The sequence below is a fragment of the Acinonyx jubatus genome, chromosome B1 (assembly GCF_027475565.1).
Source record: "Acinonyx jubatus isolate Ajub_Pintada_27869175 chromosome B1, VMU_Ajub_asm_v1.0, whole genome shotgun sequence".
Lineage (NCBI taxonomy): Eukaryota > Metazoa > Chordata > Mammalia > Carnivora > Felidae > Acinonyx > Acinonyx jubatus.
This window is the reverse complement of record NC_069382.1, coordinates 136,130,839-136,152,112: the sequence shown is the minus strand read 5'-3', so window position 1 is coordinate 136,152,112 and position 21,274 is coordinate 136,130,839. Positions and strand designations below refer to the sequence as shown.

General features: G+C 41.8%; 1 protein-coding gene across 4 annotated transcripts in view; it reads right to left on the bottom strand.

Annotated features, from left to right (window-relative positions):
- PRKG2 (protein kinase cGMP-dependent 2) overlaps positions 1–18,235 on the bottom strand; it is a 104,666-nt gene extending 86,431 nt beyond the window's left edge. For 2 of the 4 annotated variants that reach the window (XM_027059244.2, XM_027059236.2), the window contains exons 1-2: positions 17,731–18,232; positions 7,327–7,800 (exon numbers count right to left, since the gene is read on the bottom strand). In XM_027059244.2, coding sequence (XP_026915045.1) covers positions 7,327–7,787 — 461 coding nt within the window. In that variant the 5' untranslated portion in view covers positions 7,788–7,800; positions 17,731–18,232. Of the gene's footprint in view, positions 1–7,326; positions 7,801–17,730 lie in introns of all 4 variants that reach the window. The other 2 variants (XM_027059249.2, XM_053217210.1) reach the window with 2 other exon arrangements.
- Positions 18,236–21,274: the final 3,039 nt, after the last annotated feature.

The window sequence follows — 21,274 nt, the reverse complement described above, 5'->3', positions numbered from 1 at the left end:
GTAGCCAAGCAGACCCACAAACTACTATAAATATTGTATAAATCAATATGATAGCAAGCAAAATAAAATGAGTATAGGTTTCAGAGTGGCTCTAATTAAGTAGCAGATGTCCTGACAACGAGATGAGGCTAAACAGCTTTACACTACTAATGGTGGCCATGGGCTAGTTACTTATGCCTGCTAAGCTGCAGACAATAATACTTAGGTGGCAGGTTTACTGTGAAAATAAATGAGGTTAATTCTAACTTCAGTCATAGTGCAGTGTGCCTGGCTTGTGATGGCTACTTGAGATTGGTACTGGTGGCCACTGACTACTCTCTTACTAAGAATGGAGGAAAATTTGGAGGGAACAAAATAAAAGTCTACATGAAGGGCACTTGGGTGGCTCAGTCGGTTAAGCATCCAGCTTCAGCTCAGGTCATGATCTCACGGTTCATGGGTTCAGGCCCTATGTCAGGCTCTGTGCTGACAGCTCAGAGCTGCTTCAGATTCTGTCTCCCTCTCTCTCTGCCCATTCCTTGTTCATGATCTCTATCTCAAAAATAAATAAACATTAAAAAAATTTATAAAAGTATACATGAAAGAAATGGGAGAGAGGAGACAGAAAGACATACAGAAAAGGGAAGCAAAAGAGGAAGAAAAACAAAATTCAAGAATGAGCTTCTCTGATTAATAAATTCAATATTCAATAAATATTTGCTGAATTGAATGTGTTAACCTGAGGACTAAAGGAAATCTTGGACGTTACATAGCTGCGAGCCAAGGCTACTGGTCTTTGGGTGGTATAAGAACATCACAGTACCTGCTAGGACTCTCAGGCACGTAGACCACAAGGTGAAGGGTGGCTTGGAGTCAGCTGGGAACTTACACAAGCACTTGGACTCTTGACTGTTCGCAGCAATGAGTCCTTGAGTGCCCAGCGTGTTCTGAGGCTTAAGGAAACATTTTTCCTAACACCTGGCAACTGGCAGACTGACAGATTTGAGGATCAAGTGAGAAGGAACAAAGAGGGGCTATGAACCAAGCAGAAGATCATCACAGAAGCTGCGAGAGGGCCCGAGTGTGGGTGCGCAGTGAGAAGGAACCCAGGGCCTTTGGCTCTTAGACAGAAAGAAGGAAAGTCAGAGGCAGGAAGTGAGAGGGACTGGGGCCAGGACTCAGAAAGTCTGCCAAAACCTACTTAACTTCACCAAGACATCCAGGCAACTGCCACCTAATTCTAGGCAGGTTCCTCAACTTGCCTGCACTCTTTACCTCTCCTTTTTTTTTTTTTTTAAACAGCACCACCCTCCCCCACTTCCCCTCCACACACACCCCCAAGGGCAGCCATTCACACTGCAGGCTGCACTTTCTATATGAGCTGTGCACATCGTGGTAGAGAACACACACTGGGCATCAGGCAGACACAGATTTAAAACCTGGTTCAAGGAACTACCAACACCAGGACCTTGAGCAAATTGTTGAATGACTCTGAACTTTCATTTCATCTTCTTTGACGCAATGGAAAGGCAACACTCACCTCATTAGGCAAGTGTCCTACCTCCATGAGATAACATTGAGAAAACAACAGACATCTAGCAGTTAACCAGTAATGGTTTTCCTACTTCATCCTTGAGTAGGTAGGTCTGATTGGGGTGTCTAAATGCACACCATTTCTGTAGAACAGAACCTCTGTTTTCAAACATTCTGACAACTTTCATCAGACACATCACCCCGCTGCCATCACCCACAGCTTCTTGTTATCAGATCACCCCACAACTGGACTTTTCTCTTCTTTCTTTCCTTACATAGGGAGTTTTATTTTCTGCTTTTCAGAAGACTCAAGTTAAGGCAATAGTATTTATAAGCATATGCACAAAATTTTTAACTATCCAACTGATTATTAAAAGTCTGTACATATGTTCTTTAAAATATTTAATAATCTATTGATGTGAAATCTAGACATGGAACTTCTGAAAAAGCAGCATCTAAGTTGCTATTTCGTGGAAGTAAAAAAAAAGTTTCTTTCCCTCCCATAGGCAGCAAGATTTTCCTCTACTGCGACCTGAGAACAGGGCAGCACTTTCTGGAAGCATAATTTTCCGGGAGAAATAACAATAGCCAGAAGCAGTTTGTAATCATACAAAAAAAAAGCATTAGAAAAGCATCTATTTCTAATTATATATTTGAATTTTTACAAGGCTTCCCAACTAAAATGTAATTTTCATCTTGGAAAAGTGGTATAGAGGAGTCGTTAGAACAGACTTGAGACAGCAGATGTTCTGGTTTTGAATACTGGTTCTGATATTAAAAGCTGTGTAATCTTGGGCAAGTAATTAAACTTTGCATGTCCTAGTTTCCTCATGTATAGAACAGGGTGAAAATAATCACATCTATCATATAGATTTGTTGTGAGAATTAAATAATCCAGTATTTGTGAAGCATTCAGAATGGTGCCCAGCACATAATTAGGGATATAAAAATGCTATTATTATTACTATTCTTAGTCATTCCATACAAACACTCCTGCCCAATAAAGGAGCTACATTTCTATACTGCACATTCAAATACTCAGCCCTGCTTTACAAAGGAAACACAAATAATAACAACCATACTCTTCCTCAATCCCTTGATGCAGATCTTATTTAAATGGATGACTCACTAGCATTTTCCACTTTTACCTATTCTGCTCCTGGGATGGGAGTGACAAATGAAACTAATTGTCCTTCCTAAAACTAGAGTCAACGTCTGAAGTCAGATGGCAAGTCTTTGTTTTGTCTTTCCTTTTCAGGGAAGAACAATGGTTTCAAATGATAGTTTTTGCATTCTTAGCGAAAGGCAGTCATACTAGCAACTTGCCAGATGTCTCTGATTAATTTGCCTGTGTTCCACCAGACATTCAGCATGAGCTTGTAATTTTGCTCTGCCAACGCTGAAGTTTGCTAAACAATGTCTACATAAACAGAAAATTCAATTTCAGTGAAAGGCCTGACCTCTGAATACATGGTTGTCTTGGTACTCAAGGCAGGTCAGACATGGACAGAAATGCTATCTGAACTCTTCCTCACCCTCCTTTGCCAGTGACATTCAGTTCTCAGTCTTGAGAAGCACTGTACTCATTTGGGAACCCATTCATGCCCCCCCAAGGATACCACAGTCTATGCTATCAGGTGGATCAAGTCCATTCCCTGTATCCTCTTCACACAGGCCCGAGCTCTGAGCATCCAGCACTTGGTGAATTGATGCAATGGATAAGTTCTGCTCAGCTATGCTTGGAAGAAGCCAGGAAGCACCATTGTTCTTCCCACCAAGCAGTGCGGCATGTCAAAATAAATCAGGCTGGTACCTAAACTGGCCTGACTTGAGGCCTTTGATTTTTGTGGGGAGTTCTAAGTACTAGGATTGTAAATGAAAATAAGTGGTTTCAAGGTCAAGAATCTTCGATTCTAATCTTAGTTCTGCCACTTACCATGGCATATTCGGCAACTCTCCTGCACCTGCTTCCCCCCTTCTCCAAGAAAAGGGGTAGCGTGAAACAATCTCTAAGGTTCTTCTAGCTCTAAATCCTCTGCTGTTTACCATAATAAATTTAAATCAGAGATCAGAGCATTTGATATACTGGGGTGCTCTGACTCATCATGATTTATGATACTTCAATAAGGCTGAGTACCTTTATAGAAACAGTCTATGTGCCCACATAATTGCATGCTTCAGAAGCTCAAAAATGGTCAGTAGGTACAAAGCCAAGTCACTACAAAAGACTATGATATACTGTTGGTTCAGTGCAGTTTAAGAGTGACCCTATTGTGCCCACTTCAATCTGACAGTCACATTCTCATTTTCTGTGGCCTTGCCCTAAAACTGAACACAGGTCCTGTGTTGTCTACATAGTTTTCCCAAACTTCTCTAGGTCATAATCCCCATCTCAGAAGATAGGAGTTCCAGTCAAAAACACATAATCTATTTCCAAAGAAGATACGCAAATGGCTAACAGACACAAGAAAAGATGCTCAACATCACTAATCATCAGAGAAATATAAATCAAAACCAAAATGAGATATCACCTCATACCAGTTAGAATGGCTATTATCAAAAAGACAAGAAATAACAAGAGTTAGTGAGCATGCAGAGAAAAGGGAACCCCCAGACACTGTCCGTGGGAATGTAAATCAGTGCAACCACTATGGAAAACAGTACAGAGGTTCCTCAAACAATTAAAATAGAAATACCCTACAATCCAGTATTGAACTGCTGGGTATTTACCCAAAGGAAATGAAAACACTAATTTGAAAAGGTATGTACACCCTTATGTTTACTGTAGCATTATTTACAATAGCCAAGATTGGAAGCAACCCAAGTGTCCATCAATAGATGAATGAATAAAGAAGATGTGGGGTGTGTGTGTGTGTGTGTGTGTGTGTGTGTGTATGCAGTGGAATATCAACCATAAAAAAGAATGAGATTTTGTCATTTGTGATAACATGGGTGGAAACTAGAGGGTATGGTACTAAGTAAAATAAGTCAACAGAAAGATAAATATCGTATAATTTCAGTTATATGTAGAACCTAAAATACAAAGCAGAACAAACAAACTGAATAAGACCCACAAATACAAAGAACAAACTGGTAGTTAGTTGCCAGAAAGGAGGGGGCTGGGGGATGGGTGAAGGAGAGTGGGAAGTACAGGCTTCCAGTTATGGAATGTGTAAGTCGCAAGAATGAAAGGTACAGCATAGGGAATACAGTCAATGGTATTGTAATAGCATCGTATGGTGACAGATGGCAGCTTACACTTGCGGTGAGCACGGCATTACTTGTAGAACCTGAGGCACAAACCAATCAATGAAAAGGAGTTATTCCCAAATTCTAATTAATTTTTCAATTCAGAAGCACAAGGCTCTATGAAAGTATGTGTGGAATATCAGGGCAGGGATGATCTAGTCTGATCTCTTCAGGACTTAATCATTAAAAATCATTAGCCTATTTCTTCATCATGACCTCAACGTAGACTTGTACCCATCTGGCTTCCCTTTATGACGAGGGGAATCACTGCCAATGCTTATTCAAGAGCTCTAATGTCTTCCCTCCCTTGTCCCTCTCACTAAGATAGGTGGTTGTACTTAACTACTGATTTTCTTTTCTAGAAATTGTACCTAACTACTGATTTTCTTTTCCTGGTTATAATGGAGCTAATAAAGAAACACAAAGGAACATGTTTATCTTGGATTGTTCAGTCACTTAACACTAGGAGAATGGTGTTCTGTCTCAAGATGGTCAAGTCTTTGGAACAAAATAATTGAACATGACTTTGCTCAAGAGAAACCTGGTAGAGTATGTAGGGAGAAGGTCAAAGCAGATGATTGACTATCAAATTCTTTCATGCTTCTCTCAGATATACAATAGCATTCCTATCTGAAAGATTTTTGTGGATAAATAATATATTGTGCTTAAACAGAAACAGCAATATAATACAATATAATGCACAATGTGAAATATCATATATATTACTATATATGCTTATATCTGTTATATCAACAGAGAACACTAGATGATATCCAATTTTTGAAGCACAAGTTTGTAACATTTATAATTTCTGAAATCACACCATTAAAAATAAATGTTACTTTTGCAAAGGGAATAGATAAGACCTTTCTAAACCAACTAATAATAAAACTGTTGACTTACAACAAATTCTTCTGAACTCTAACATTAATCAGATTTCTTTCAGCCACAGAGTATTATGATTAATAATCCAGCATGACTTGTTTCCTTAGCAAATATTTATTGATCACTCACTATGTGACTGTCAACAAATTGATGAATTAAACCTCCCTTTGTAATTCTGTTGTCAAAATTCATCATTTATTTGTTTAAGTCAGATGTTTTACGTTGATTTATATGACTCATGTTTATGAGTAAGTTAAAATTTGTTTTAAATTCACAAATACTGCATTTTCCGAGAGAAATTCAGGCTCAGCCAAGACATTATCAAGGTGCAAGATTTAATTTTATCTAATAAATATTCATTCACTTAAAAATAATGCAGGGGTGCCTGGGTGGCTCAGTTGGTTGAGCATTCGACTTTGGCTCAGGTAGTGAACTCACTGATCATGAGTTCGAGCCCCTCATAGGGATTTGTGCTGACAGTTCAGAGCCTGGAGCCTGCTTTGGATCCTGTGTCTCCTTCTCTCTCTGTTGCTTCCCGCTCTCTCTCTCTCTCTCAAAAATAAATAAGGATTAAAAAAAATTAAAAAATAAAATGAAATAAAAATAATGCAGAAATGAGACCCTAACTTGGGATATTTCTAGTTCATCTTTCCTGTTTAGGAAATTCAACCTTCAGTTAGAAAATGTACACATGCACACACACTCATGCACACATACATGTGTGCACACACATGTGCAAGAATGCTATGATAAACTTTCATAAGTTCTTGTAAAAAATCTTTATTTTCAAACTTAGTTCTAACTTTCCATTGTTCCCTCTCTCTGAAATCCCCTTTCCACCTCCTCTATGCTTTTTTCCCTCTTTCAGGTCCCAGATAAAAGTCACCTCCTCAGCCAGGCCTCCATGAGAATCCCAATTCTGTCTGCAGAAAAACTGCAGTTGAGAAGGAAGAGTTAAGTAAGAGATATTCAAGAACAGAAGTTGAAAAGAAAATTGGATAGTAATACTTTCCATTGATTTTCTCTCTCCCTAATCGCAGACACCCATAGTATCCTGTTGTTTTCCATCATATCATGTATCCCAATTAATAATTACACAGCATCTCCTTGTTTTTGTGTATACTGTCTATCTCCCCCCGAGAAAGGCTCTGTGCCTATTACTCACTAATATACACTTAGCATCTAACACAGTGGCTGGCAGGTGGTAGTACTCAGCTTCACCTGTGAGACGAATGAATGGACTCCTCCTCCTTGGAGGATCCAACTTACTCCTTCTTCATGACGCTGGCTGACTAAGTGCTAGCAAACAGGTTTTGCTATACGTATTCATAGTTCACTGTGATTTATGTACCCCTTTAAATCCCCTCCTATAGACAGAGAGAAGGGGAGACTCCCTAAGACTACCTCTTCACTCCCCTAGGGTTTTCGAGATAATGGAAATGACTTTCGTAAACTCAGCTCCTCAGTTATACGCACCACAAACCAAAGTCTGGCTAACACGCAATTCCTGATTTAAAGAAAAGTTTTGCTTACCCAAACCAAACCAAGTTTAGGAGTCCCTCTATCCCCAAATCGGAAAGGGTTATTATCTCTTTTCCACTGAGGCGGCCTAAAAAATATCACCCTAGTCTTTCATAATCTTAAAGCTACTGGAGTCAAAAGGGTGTGGGAACTTCTTACCTGGAGTCCTTTCTGACCCTTGCTTTCTCAAAAGAAAATTCAGGGGGTTTATTGAGGTCATAGGTTCGGGTGGTGGGTTCAGCAGACACCCCTGCTTTTGCTCCCCTCCTGCTATGGAGGGAGACCAATCCCGAGGCCTTCCGGTGGACCTCAAGAGGCACTTTATCTGGAGAGGCCTGAAGCGGGCTTCCTCCCTGCATATGCACCACATCCTGAAGCTTGTTCAGCTGGATGCACTTGCTCTGGAGCTCCTCCGTGAGCTCAGCAATGGCCACGGTCTGCTTCGACAGCTGTTCCCGCAGCTCCTTCAAATGGTATTCCCGCTCCTGGATCTCAGCATCCTTCCTCCTCAGCTCCCTCTCCAGCTCTGTCACCTTGCTCCGCAGCGCATGGGTGGTGAGGTTCCCGGAGTGGCCATCTGGATGCTTAGAATGTTTGGGTTTCACTGAACCATTTCCCATTTTGCTCAAGGACCTGAGAGAGGGCAGAGAACCGGCAATTACATAGCGGAACTTCACCACCCCACAGCCGCCACCACTCCTTATTCCGATCTGGTTCATAAATAGAAACACAGCGGCCATCATTATTTGATAAGCAATAAATTCCCTTTGCTTCCGGAAGCAAAGCTATTGACTGATTTCCCTTATCTCTCCATCAGTTGGCCTTGGATTCATTCTTCCCTGTCCCTTTGATGGCACAGGTGTCACACCTAAGCATTTTGCACAAGTGGCCTGAGTTACCTGCTGTTCTCTCTGGTCGTTCTCCTTGGACAGCTGTCAAAAGCATCACAACAAGACTGCAATTTGGAAGTCAGCATGGCAAAGATGCAACACAAATGAGCAGCCACAGAAGCAGAGGCTTGGAAATGTCACCGCTCTGTCAGCGCTCTGTGCAGCTACAGCGAGAAACTACGCCCGAGTTAGAAAGCAGCACATCTGCACTCCTCTGGAGAAGGAGACTGAGTCGATACTGCTTTCTTAACACTTTGCTCCCGCTCTATGGACCGAGTATGTTTTGCATTTCGGATAGGGCTTGCTGTTAAAAAGTGCTGGGTGGCAGTTACTAGAAAGTAAAACAGAGGCATGCAGATTCTTTGACTTCTTTTACTTTATATCCTAAAGCCAAGGTTGTCCAAAGTATGATGAAGTATGAGCGCAGAGCTCATTCTTTTCCTATTAAGAATATGCTCAGTGAAGTCCCCAAAATGGTCACTAATCCAGCAAATCTCAGAATGTGATACACAAATCAGGATCATCAGGGTGATTTTAGTTGATTCAGAATGTTTTGTTGTTGTTGTTGTTGTTTTTTAGTTCAAAGCTATGTGTTTATTTTAACATTCATTAGAAATATAAATAATTGCCCCCACAAAGTTGCGATTTCATTGACATTATTGCTTAAGTGAAAGATAAACTAGGCATTTAGATTTACTGAGTCAGTTCAATGAAAATTTCTTAAAAATCATCTACAGAGGGACGCCTGGGTGGCTCAGTCAGTTAAGCATCCAACTTTGGCGCAGGTCATGATCTCACAGTTTGCAGGTTGGAGCCCAGAGTGGGGCTCTGTGCTGACAGCTCAGAGCCTGGAGCCTGCTTAGGATTCTGTGTCTCCCTGTGTCTCTGCCCCTTCCCCTGCTCACACCCTGTCTCTCTCTCTCTCTCTCTCTCTCCCTCTGTATCTCTCTCTGTCTCTCTCTCTCTGACTCTTTCTCTCTCAAAAACAAATAAACCCTTTAAAAGTTCTAAAAAAATAAATAATAAAAATAAAAATCATCTGTAGATACTAAGCAGACCTGAGCAAGACCACAAAAGAGAACTTGAAACGGTGAGTTTGGAAAATACTGCTTTGATTAATTACCATAAGGTTTAAGTCTTTTTAGGCTACCTATTTAAACTTCATACCTGTGCATGTGCAATTTTTGACAGCCTTAATTCAAGAAGCATAATAACACTTGTAAACTAAGCTTAAATTACCTCTCATTATATAATATCCAAAGAGCTAGACGAAACTTTGTAGTTATATAAGCCACACACATTCTTGCCCCTCTCTTCCCTCCAAATTTCAAACTCAAGGAGAAATGAAATGCTTAAACTGATATTGCTAGCTCTCCCAGAATAGTCGTGATCTCTAAAACAATAAAGGCATACATGGAAAGATGTAAGACAGCCTCTAAGCCTCAAACAGATGCAACCAAGTAGCCAATGCATATCACCTAAGATGGATGGTACAAACAGAAAATAAATGTACTTGTAAAAGTAATCTTGCAATACCCAGATAGTCCTCATAGAATTCAGGTTCCAAGTAGTCATTAATAAACATTAGCCTCCAGAGAATTGCCTTACTATGTAGCAGAGATGTGGCAGGTTTAATCTCTAAGTTTCTCTTGACTTGGCAGAATTTATTATTCTTATATATTAAGAATACATAAAAAGGTTGAGGAGACTAGAATTCATAGTCATGGCCCTGGACACCCCTGTATCCCAAATAAGCAATTCAGAAGATGTTAGATTGGGACCTAGGAATGAACTTGAATGAGATTCTGAATGACAGGCATGAGATGGGTGCCCCCAGAGGTTTCTTAAATTAATGTGTGCACAAGTTTTTAACACGCAGCAGTGAGCATCTTCCAGACATGCTTTTTGGGTCCATGGACAAGCATTCCTAACCACGGCAGGATGGAAGGAGGGGAATGGTCAGAGGAAAAGGAGCTGCTTTATAAAGAAAAATGAGCATAAAAACCTTCAAATGTAATATTAAACTAACTCAATCTTTTTTTTTAAATTTTTTCAATGTTTATTTTTGAGAGAGAAAGAGAAAGTGTGTGAGCTTGTGGAAGAGGGGGTCGGAGCTGTCAGCACAAAGCTCCAAGTTGGGCTTATACCCATGAACTATGAGATCGTGACTTGAGCCAAAGTCAGACACTTAACTGACTAAATCACCCAGGCTCCCCAAACTAACTCAATCTTTATTCATAGAACAATTGTCTACTAAAACCTAACTGTCATGTATTATATCAGGGGCATAACTCCATGAATTTGCAATAAATTTGACAGAGAAAACAGGGCTAGCATTCTAAACATGAAAAGGCTTTAGAAACATTTTTGCTGTATGTATGGTGTTCAAAATATTCTGTCCTGATCCAATAATTTTACAAACCTGAAACACAATTAGGTAGGTGTTAAATTCTCCCCAAACACTAACCATTCTCTGGTTTTCATGAAGACAGTTTAGAAGCTGTGTAAATCTTTCAAGCTATTTAGAATTCCAAAGAGGGGTGAAACGAGAGTACCTAGCTCATCTTTCAAGTGACTAACATATATAAGTAAGTTCCCGAATGGCTCAATACTAAGTCTGATTTCTTACTTAGTTCACTCATTTAAATGTTCTTGTCCCTCAAGCCAAGACAAGTGTTTGGTTTCACAAAACCTAATTAGATTCATTCTGTTTCCTATATTCGTCACTAAGATAGGTAATCTATTTCTCAAAAATGTATTGCTAGCCACAAGGAGAATGTATTGCTGGCAACAGAAGCTGTTTCTCCATCGATCCAGAAACTGTGGGTTAATAGAGTCATTCTTAGAATCAGGGGGCAAGACATGATGTAAAAGGAAATGAGCCTGGAGATGAAGATCAGAATTTAACATAAGTAATGGAGTCAAGCCAGCCGGGGTAGGAAAACAATCTGCCCTTTCCCGGCTGCGTAGCCTTCTACAAACGCCTTAGAATCCTAGATTGGTTTTCCAATCTAGAAAGTCATACCCAGCTCATAGGATTATTATGAAGATTACGTTTGTTAGGTATCCTGTACAATATTGGCACACAGCAGGCACCGGGGAGCTCTCACAGTGTGTGGCTGGAGACAAGGCACCGAGTGTCTTGGTGCAAGGAAACTTCCAGAAGAAATCGTTGCTGGATGGGACAAAGTCTAGCATGCTGCATGCATGCCTTCCAGACAAGAAGTCCTTAAAGACGCCAATTACTCCCTGGGGTTACGGGAACCTAAACTCGGCCTGGTTTATCTCTTCCATGAAGAAAAGAAGTCATTCTGGAATATCTTAGGGAAATCTACCCTGATAAGGGAAACTCCACCAAAACACGGAGACCAGAAAGCATCACAGATGACCCAGCCCAGGTTACAGGACTGCAAGGACTCTTCAAGCTTCATAATTCCCTCCTGCTGTCCCTACCTGTTTTCACATATTGCAGTGTAATCCTGAAACCAAAGGGGCCTGCCTAACTGTTTTTGAAGACAATAAAAAAACATGACTCACTGTGAATGCAGTATTCTTCTGTACCCAGAAACAGGCAAGAGGAATAGAATGCATTGTGGCATTTGGCAGGAAGAGAGGAAAACTACATAAATTTTTTAATTATTATTACGTTAATGTGATAACTACTTCGGAAATGTCATTACGAGAAGTAACCAGAAAAGACACAGGAAAAGCAAAACCCGGAAGGCTCTTGCAGGTGGATTAACACCTGACAGCCAGCGTGGGAGGAATTAGGTTTTGTTGTCTGTTTTTCCTCCAGCTCTACAGTAGTTTGAAACCAAAATCTTGGCTCTGATCTAGATAATATCTATTTCTCTCTCTCCCCCATCTGGAGTCTGATATAAATACATATATCTGTAAATATGGGAGATGGTATAGTGCTGGCTAAAGTTACACAGCCAGAGTCTCAATCCGAGCATTTTCACTTAGTATATATATGCCCTTGGGCATGATGTGGGGCTCAAGTGTCAATAATAGAAGAGATAGACAGACACATAGAGCTACAGGCAGATACAATGACTATACTTATCATTTAGAGTTATTAGAGGGTCAAATGAGATAAACCATATCAAACATTGCTATTATTACTTGTTAACATTACCCAACAAAATAACTCAGTAGAAAAACTTATTGATCAAAGAGTGCGTACTAAATAAACACAATATTATAGGAGAACAAAGTCAGTGGTGATACCTCCAGACTTTAAGACTTACTATTAAGAAAGAAAGAGCGAAAGAAAGAAAGAAAGAAAGAAAGAAAGAAAGAAAGAAAGAAAGAAGTACTATAAAGCTTGCAGTAATCAAGACAGTGTGATATCAGTTAAAGAATAGACCAATAGGTTAATGGTACATACTAGAGTTCAGAAATAGACTCGGACAAATATAGTTAACTGACCTTTGACAAAGAACAAAAGTAGTTCAATGGGAAAAGGATGGTTTTTTAACAAATTGGACAACCACCCATACTTGTGTGCACACATTAATCTAGACAAGGACCTTATATCTTTCACAAAAATAATCCTCAAATATTTCAAAGACCTAAATGTAAAACACAAAACCATAAAACTGCTAGTAGACAATATAGGCAAAACTCTAAGTGGGATTGGTGATGACTTTTTAGATAAAACACCAAAAGCACAATCCATGAAAGGAAAAAAATTATAAGGTGAACTTCATTAGCATTTAAAACATCTGCTCTGCAAAGACACTGTTGAGAGGATGCAATGACAAGCCACAGACTGGGAGGAAGCATTTGCAGGGCATATATCTAATAAAGGACAAGGATCCAAAATATACAAAGAACTCTTAGCACTCAACAATAAGAAAGCAAACGATCTAGTTGAAAAACGGGCAAAAATATACACAGATACCTCACCACAGAAGATACACACGTGGAAAGTAAGCATATGAAAAGGTGTTCAACGTTATATGTCATGAGAGAATCTCAAATTAAACCAACAGTAAGATGCCACTACACACTTATCAGAATGACCAAAATCCAAGCCCTGACAACACCAAATTCTGGGGACACGGAGCAGCAAGGATTCTCATTCATTGCTAATAAGAATGTGAAATCATAGTCACTTTAGAAGGCAGTTTGGGAGTTTCTTACAAAGCTAAATAATCAGATAATCCAGCAATCATGCTCCTTGGTGTTAATTTGACTGATATGAAAATGTATGTCCACACCAAAACCTGCACATAGATATTTATAGTAACTTTACCCATAACTGTCACAACCTGGAAGCAATCAAGATGTCCTTCAATGAACAGACGGAAGGTATATCTAAATATACCGAACCATGGTATATCTAGACAATGGAATATTATTCAGGGCTGAAAAGTAGTAAGTATGAAGCCATGAAAAGACATGAAGGCACTTTAAATACATATTACTAAATGAAATTAGTCAATCTGAAAAATCTACATACTGCATGATTCCAACTATATGACATTCGGGAAAAGACAAAACTTAGAGACAGTAAAAAGATCAGTGATTGCAGGGACTTGGCGAGAGAGAGGGAGGAATGAATACGCGGAGTATGCGGGAATCTTAGGGTAGTGAAACTACTCTGTGTGATGCTGTAATGGTGGATACATGTCTTATACATTTGTCCAACCCCACTGAAGGTACAACACAAAGAATGAACCCTTTTGCAGACTAGGTACTTTAGTTAATAATCACGTATCAATTCTGGTTCATCAATTGTAATAAATGTACTACATTGATACAAGATGTTAAGAATAGAGGATGGGGGGGCAGGGGAATATATGCAAACTGTACTTTTCACCTAATTTTTCTATAAACCTAAAACTGCTCTAAAAACTAAAGTCTATTAATTAAAAAAAAAAAAAGAACATGTATTAAGGAGTGAATGCAAAAAGGCTGACGGCATATCCAGGAAATAGCTGAAATGCATGACAGGAGAAGGAGAGTCATGAGAAATGAAAAGTCCGATGCAGGAATAAGATGCAGAAGAACTTCATATACCATGTGATGGTATCTGGATTTTAGTGGAGGTCAAGTGTTTTTCAAGTTATGTGGTCAGATGTGTCCTTGAGAAAAATAAAATAATTTTATTGGCTATAAATATAGAATGGAGTGAAAAGAGCACAGAGGAAGAGAAACAGGAAGAGGTTATTGCACCAACCCAAGTAAAAGGTGCTCAGGACAGGATAAGGCCATAGCCCCAACCCTATTCTAGTGTCTTGAACTTCTTGAACTCAATATAAAAATGGATCATCTCCATGGTAGCCAGAAGAGAAAAACATGATCATCAGGGACTTGGTAAAAGTTGTGGCTATAGGTAACGCTGCAATTTGCTTCCCTTTAATAAATCATGAAACACAGAATAGATTCTTTTCCAAGATAAGGGTACTTTACCCTGAAATCAGAGGAGTGAATTACATGGTCTTCTAAGTCTATATGAAACTGATGCACTTGGTGTTATCCTTAACTTTGTTTCAACAAAGTTCTTTTAGAAAATAATTAACCATCACTAAATATGTAAATCCCTGCTTCTTCTCCCTGAAGGAAAGCACACAGAGCTGCCCTTGTGAGAACAGCTCAATTCTATCAATGCCACAATTAAAAGCATCTGCCCATCTGACCTTGTAACTGATGAGCTGGGGCTCAGTTTTTAATCTACTGATATTTTTCTCTATCCACAACATATTAGTTTGGAGAGTAATCTTCCCTTGTCGGGCAGTCATATGAGCTACAGTTTCAGCTACTCCTGAGGTTGATTCTCTTCAAAGTGCCTCTCCACCCAACAGAATGTTCATAGTGAATTTTACAAATGCCACTTATCCTATATGTTCACTGCCAAATGTGGTGGCGTTCCATTCAGCTATTCTGGGGTGCTGGAGTATCATATAGACAGGCCAAGACAGAGAAATGTAATTCTATACGGGTAGGTCAAGAGATTATAACTGATGGAATTTGAGTGGTGATAAGAAGAAAGAGAACAAAGATTTGGAAATTTCCAATGTGGCAACTGGGTAAGAGGTGATGTCATTAACCAAAATGAGGAGCATCTTGGAGGCCTAAGACAGTGAGTTTAACTTTGGACACACTCAGCTTTTTTTTTTTTTAATTTTTTTTAATGTTTATTTATTTTTGAGACAGAGAGAGACAGAGCATGAATGGGGGAGGGTCAGAGAGAGGGAGACACAGAATCCAAAACAGGCTCCAGGCTCTGAGCTGTCAGCACAGAGCCCGACGCGGGGCTTGAACTCACGGACCGTGAGATCATGACCTGAGCTGAAGTCGGCCGCTTAACCGACTGAGCCACCCAGGCGCCCCTGGACACACTCAGTTTGAAGGACCCATGGAAACTTTGGTGTGGAGGAGTTTGGTAGACAGTAAGATATGAGGGACTAGAAACCCAGAAGGGAGGAGCTGAAAATATGTAGCAATCTTTGATACCTAAGTAGAGGCTGAAGCTGAAGTAGTGGATGAAAGGGCCCAGGAGACTGGCCATGAGGAGAGAAAGAGTGTCTAGGCCTATATGACATTTGAAAGAAAAACTAGAGATATGCTAAGAAGAAGCTATTGTTTTGGCAAAAGTGGAAAAGGGTGTGAGTGGATTCACGGTAAAATATGGCAAAGGTGGGAGGAATCCTGCAGGGGTTGAATCCCTCAATGTGGTGATTAAATGGGTGTACACAGAGGGAGGTTAAAAAAAAATAATTCCAATATTTTGATCTTAGAAGGCTTGGAGGAAGGCACTACTATTAACTCATTCATTCATTCAAAACTGAATAGAGCACCAACTATGGGCTGAGTATTGTGACACTGTCTTAATTCAGAGGAATGAGTGCACTTTATGAGACAGTAATCAGGCTGAATTTATACATGTTGAGTGCAAGGTGTCTGAATGTCATCAAGGTAGAAATGTGTAGCAGATAGTAGCAAAAAAAAAGAGCTCAAGGCAAGAGACTGCTTTACAGAGGTGAGAGGTTGAAGTCCCATTAGCAGATGAGATCACTAAGGGAGAAAAGACAGGAACGCCTCTGTTATTCTATAAACACATCTAGAAAATACCTGTGGATATTATTTATAGAAGTGCAGGAGAAGCAAATAACAAAGACAGGGAAGGAATGCTAGTACAAGTAAGAGATCAAGGAGAACTATCACAGAGGCCATGAAGATAAGGTTTTCAAGAGGTAAGCAGGCTGCGGTTCACATCCCACAGATACATCAAAACAAATTATACCAGAGGGAAAAGCACTGGATTTAGCCTTTCACACAAGAGTTGGGATAGAAAGCCAATGACAAAGGAGCTGACAAGAGCTAATGCTAAGAGTAGGGATTTCAAGATGGTATCTTGGTTCATGAAATGGATTTTTAGAACAGTGGAAACTTGAGAGTCTTTGCAAGCCTGGAATAATGAAGCAGTGAAGATAGATAGAGTAGGTGAAAACATAGAAGAGGAAATAATTGATAGGAAAACGGCCCAGAGGAAGCAAGACACTATGAGATCAAAAGATTTGGGCAACATCCAAGCAACATACGCCTTCACTGTGTGGTGAATTGGCCTCACTTGTAAGGATTCTGTAAGGATTCCAGAGGACTGGAGTTAACGATTTCACACGGAAGAGAGAGATCTCTGCGTACCATCGTTTCGTATATTTTATTCTCAGTTACACATTTCAGTAGGGAGGATGGCCTCTAATTCTCCAAAGAGAATTCTCCACCGTATTAGTTCATACTCTCCCGTGTCACACTAAACAGGACTGCTGGCAACAGATACTGTATTCTATGTGGGATGAGCACCTTGTCCGGTGTTAAATAGAAACTTGCAAAGAAAAGAGACAATAATTTGTAAGGAACTGGGGGGGGGGGGGGGACGCTGTATGCTGCTCTCTTCCTTTATAATAAAAAAGCCCCTAGGAACTTTGAGAACAAGGTGAAGATCAGGACACCAAGGTTCCTATCAGACCTTTCTACTTGTTAATTCTGCCCGAGTTGTTTCTTTCCAGTCTCATCTCTGGCCTCAACTGCCATGCGTTCGCACCCTAGTTCTTCAACTTGAACCCACTGCTTTCTCTCTCATCCCCTAAGTGGCTGGTTTATTGTTTTCTGTTTGTCTGCTCTTGTTTTTTCATCACTGGGAAATACAGAGCAAGCGATGTGAAAGCGCCTCACGGTGCTGGGAGTGCCACAGAACACCCACACAAGTTTACAAGGACTCATAAAGTCCTTGCCCGAGTACTTGTCTCCTAGCAGCTACCCAGGGCTAGGCGACGCTTGGAGCGCACGCCCGGACAGCAGCGCCTAGCCCCCCGCCCGGAGCGACAGTCTCCACCGCCGTTCTGCTCGGAGCTCAAGGCTTGACAACCCTGAGGAATCCCCACTGGGGCTGAGCTCTCCCCTGCCGCCCCCAGCCAAGCTTCTTAAAATCAAGTAGCCTTCCCTCGCCTCCGGGAGCTCACGGAAGGCTGCCACACCAAACAAACGCAACGCGTGCACACGTCCACACACAAACAGCACAGGCACGAGACCGGCGGGGTGTGGAACGGAAGCGCACATCTCGCAGTGCACGCACGGCAGGCACACGCGCGCGCCCCGACTCCGTCCCCGTCCCCCGCCTGCGCTGCCCCGGGCGCCCAAACCTTCCGCCCGCGAACCTCACCAGACAGCCGGGTAACTTTCCAGGTGCGCAGCTTGTCACCTTGGCGCCGCCGCCCCTGCGTCTCCGCGTCGTCTTCCGCGCCTCCCTCCCCAGCCGCCTGCGGCGCTGGGCAGCTCAGCGAGCCCGGGCCGTGCGCAGGGCGCGCGGCGCGGGCCCGGGGCCGCCTCTGCCGCCGCTCGGGCTACGTGGGATCCGCGGGCGCGGGCGAGCGCGCTGCGGGCAGGAGCTGCGGCGGCTTGGGTGCTGCCGCCTGCCTCCTCCGCGGGGGCCGGTGCAGAGCAGACGCGCAAGGAGGGAGGGAGGGAAGGAGGGAGGAGAGGAGGAAGGGGAGGGGGGAGGGTCAGCCGGGGCTACTGCGTGGAAGAGCAGGGAGCCGGCTTCCCAAAAGGTGGGGTCACCCGCGCGCGCACCCACACAGGCCAGAACCTTTACTCCCGAGACAAGCTAGCGGCGGTAGCCGCAGTCTGCACTTTATACCCCATACCCTCCAGAGTGAGGCAACTTAAGTAGGGAGATAACATCGTGGTTGTAAAGCGTTTTTTATGTTGTTATTATTATTTCTATTTCAAGTGTGTGGGACGAGGGGAGAGGAAAGTTCAGGGACGTGTTCATCTTTTCCTTCCCCTCCCTCTCCTCCCACCCCTCTCTGGTCTGTTTTCCCGGCCAAGCTCCATCCCACCTCGCCTTCCCTCCCAGAGCGCAAACAGGCGCACGTATCCTGGACGGGCTCTCCTGGGTCACACCAATGCCCTTCTAGAAGACACGTGACCTCGGAGCAGCCTGGAGATGCGCTCTTCCGGGACTCTGGAGCCATAACTCGCATCTAGTTTGCCAGTTCGCATGATGCTGGGGGGTCGTGGTTTGAATCGAGTTTTAAGGGACAGAGATTATACCTTCGGAATCTGTAGGTACTTTAGCAGGGATCACCCAGGCTGGTATGGCCTTTTGATTACATGGTTTTTTTTTTTTTGTTTTGGGGGGTTCCCCACCCCCCAGGCTTGCATTATGGTTTTCTAAATATATATATACCGCATTATTTGCTGTGCTCTGGAGTTGTGAGATCTTCGTGTGGCTTTCCCCTTTCCTCCTGCCCCCAGAGGAATTTCACTGGCAAATCCACCGTGGACAAGGGCAGTTTCTGTGTTGAGGAATGGGAAGTACAGTGAGTTTTTATTCTTCACTGTGCCTCTAGAGAATGTCAGAACCCAACTCTCTTGGGCTTTAAACCACATGGCGGCGGTGGGACTCATGTAACACTGGCCTGCACTGGTACATATATAAACTTATATAGAAACTAGGCCGATGTAAAATATGTTGAATGGGACCATTAAATTTCAGTGGAGTAAGAATGTAGCCTTGTTTGTTTTTGTACTAACTGAAAAAAAAAAAATAAGCAAAAGTACAAAGTACTTTTTCATGAACACATGCCAGAGACTTTACATTTTATGCAGGCCTTCAAAATAGCCCAACTAGAGGAGATGGTCTGGGGAAGGATTCTACAGGAAAAGGAAAAATAATTAAGTCTTTGTGAAGTCACTGTAATAATGAACTTCTAAGTCAACAGAGTGGATCTTTATGAACCGTTTAACAACAAAAAGAAGAAAATTGCATTTTCAAAGTCCTTACATTTCATTTACCTCATTTTGGGGGGAAATAGTAGATTGCTAATTAATGGGTCCACATTTTTAAGGAAATAGAATAAAAATATCAGAATACATCATGCGTAATAAGAGTAAATATGCTCTGTATATCTTTCTTTTTGGTTAAATATGTGTATATATGTATATTTGGTCAACCATGTAATATGTATTTTCTTACCATTCCTGGAGGCAAAAGCTTGAAAACCACTGATGGGGTCCTGCCAGGGGTCACCCAGCTAGTCAGAGCTGGAGGGGGATCTTAAACTCCCTCCCAGCAATCCTAGGATGGTGAGGAGGAGGAGGAGAAAAGTGACTGTGTTTGAGGTGTTATCCATGACTTCAACAAACGTGCTTAAGCAGCTCCCATGCCTCAGGCCAGATGCTAAAATTTGGGAATTCAAAATCAACACATTATCTTGGTAATTTAGAATCTACAGTCCAGTGGGGGAAATAGGTATCAAATCAATAAGCACAAAAGCAACATATATGTAAAAAAAAAAAAAAAAAAAAAAAAAAAAAAACAAATGCTATGAAAGAAAATGATATGAGAGCAAAAAATATGAGGTTATAATTCAGATGCAGAAGACTACAATTAATAACTAACCAAGTTTAAAATGTCTTAAATAACAAGGGAATTTACCGTTTCATGTGACTAGACATCCCAAGGTTGAGAGGCTCTGGCTGGGTAAATTCAGCAGTGATGTCAGGGTAGACCTGGGCTGTTTTTGTTATTCTCCCTGCCATTTCCAGCACGCCAACTTTGTACCTGGGTCGGCCTCCACCTCCCACCATGGTCCCAGGATGGCTGGGCCAGCCCCTGTTATGAGAGGTAATCCTGACAATGCCCAATAGTAGCAAAGTCTGTCTCTTTTCAAGAGTGGACACATCTTTCTTAGAACCTCCAAGCAGACTTCCTCTCACCTGTCATTAGTTCAAACTGAGTCACTTGCCCACACTTAAATTCTGGGCGTGGAAGGAGGATTACCAAAACTGGCTTGGACTGTTTGGAATCTGCCCTTGAACTTTTCAGAATTGTACTTTTTGAGGAGCTGATACCCAAACAAAGAGCATAAAGTGGCAATGGATGTTGGGTAGGCAATCTAGAGTCTGCTATGAGGGCTCCTCGATGACTTCTCTGAAAACAATAACATTTAAACTTACGATGATTAAGAGTCAGCAAGGGGTGAGGAGGAAGAGCCTTCAGACAGAGGGAACTGTGCTCGTGGTCTGACCCTGTGCCATGTGTTAAAGGCATACGTGCAATTTCCCATTTACTATGTCAATTCGAAGAGGGAAGCCAACCTCAGGAAGCAAGCTCAAAGAGTTAAATAACTTGATCAAGTTCATAGAACTAATACATTGCAGAAGTGATCTGTCTAATTCCAGAGCCTAAAGTCTTGACTTCTGCCTCTATTGAGAGAGTAAGAAGACCGAAATCCACTTGCTTCTCTGGTCATTGACAGTGGAGCACAGCCTCCTCCAGGTCACCTCCACAAGGTTTCTCTAGGCCTACTGGTGGTGCAGGACCTGGATTCATTAATAAACCCTCTTCCACTGGGTATGCCTCTGTTCCCCTGGGAGTCATGGTCTCTGCCAAACACTATCGCCGGAGCACTAGGGCTTTCATGGTGTCAAAGCTCAGAGGTGGCCCATGGAGATTTGGGGGGTAAAATACACGTCTTTGTGTTACATGCAGTTCGGGGAAGTATCAGGCAGCCTTGAATTTACAAAATCTCTAGATTGTTCCCACTTTCTCTTTCTCACAGGGACCTGCATCCAAGGGGACAGTAATGCTTCCGTGCTGAAGTCAGACTCCCAAGCCCCTGCATGACTAAGTTCTGGTTCAAGCTCATCCAGCCTGAATCCTATTATCTTGGGATAAATTGCCTCATAGGAGACTCCCT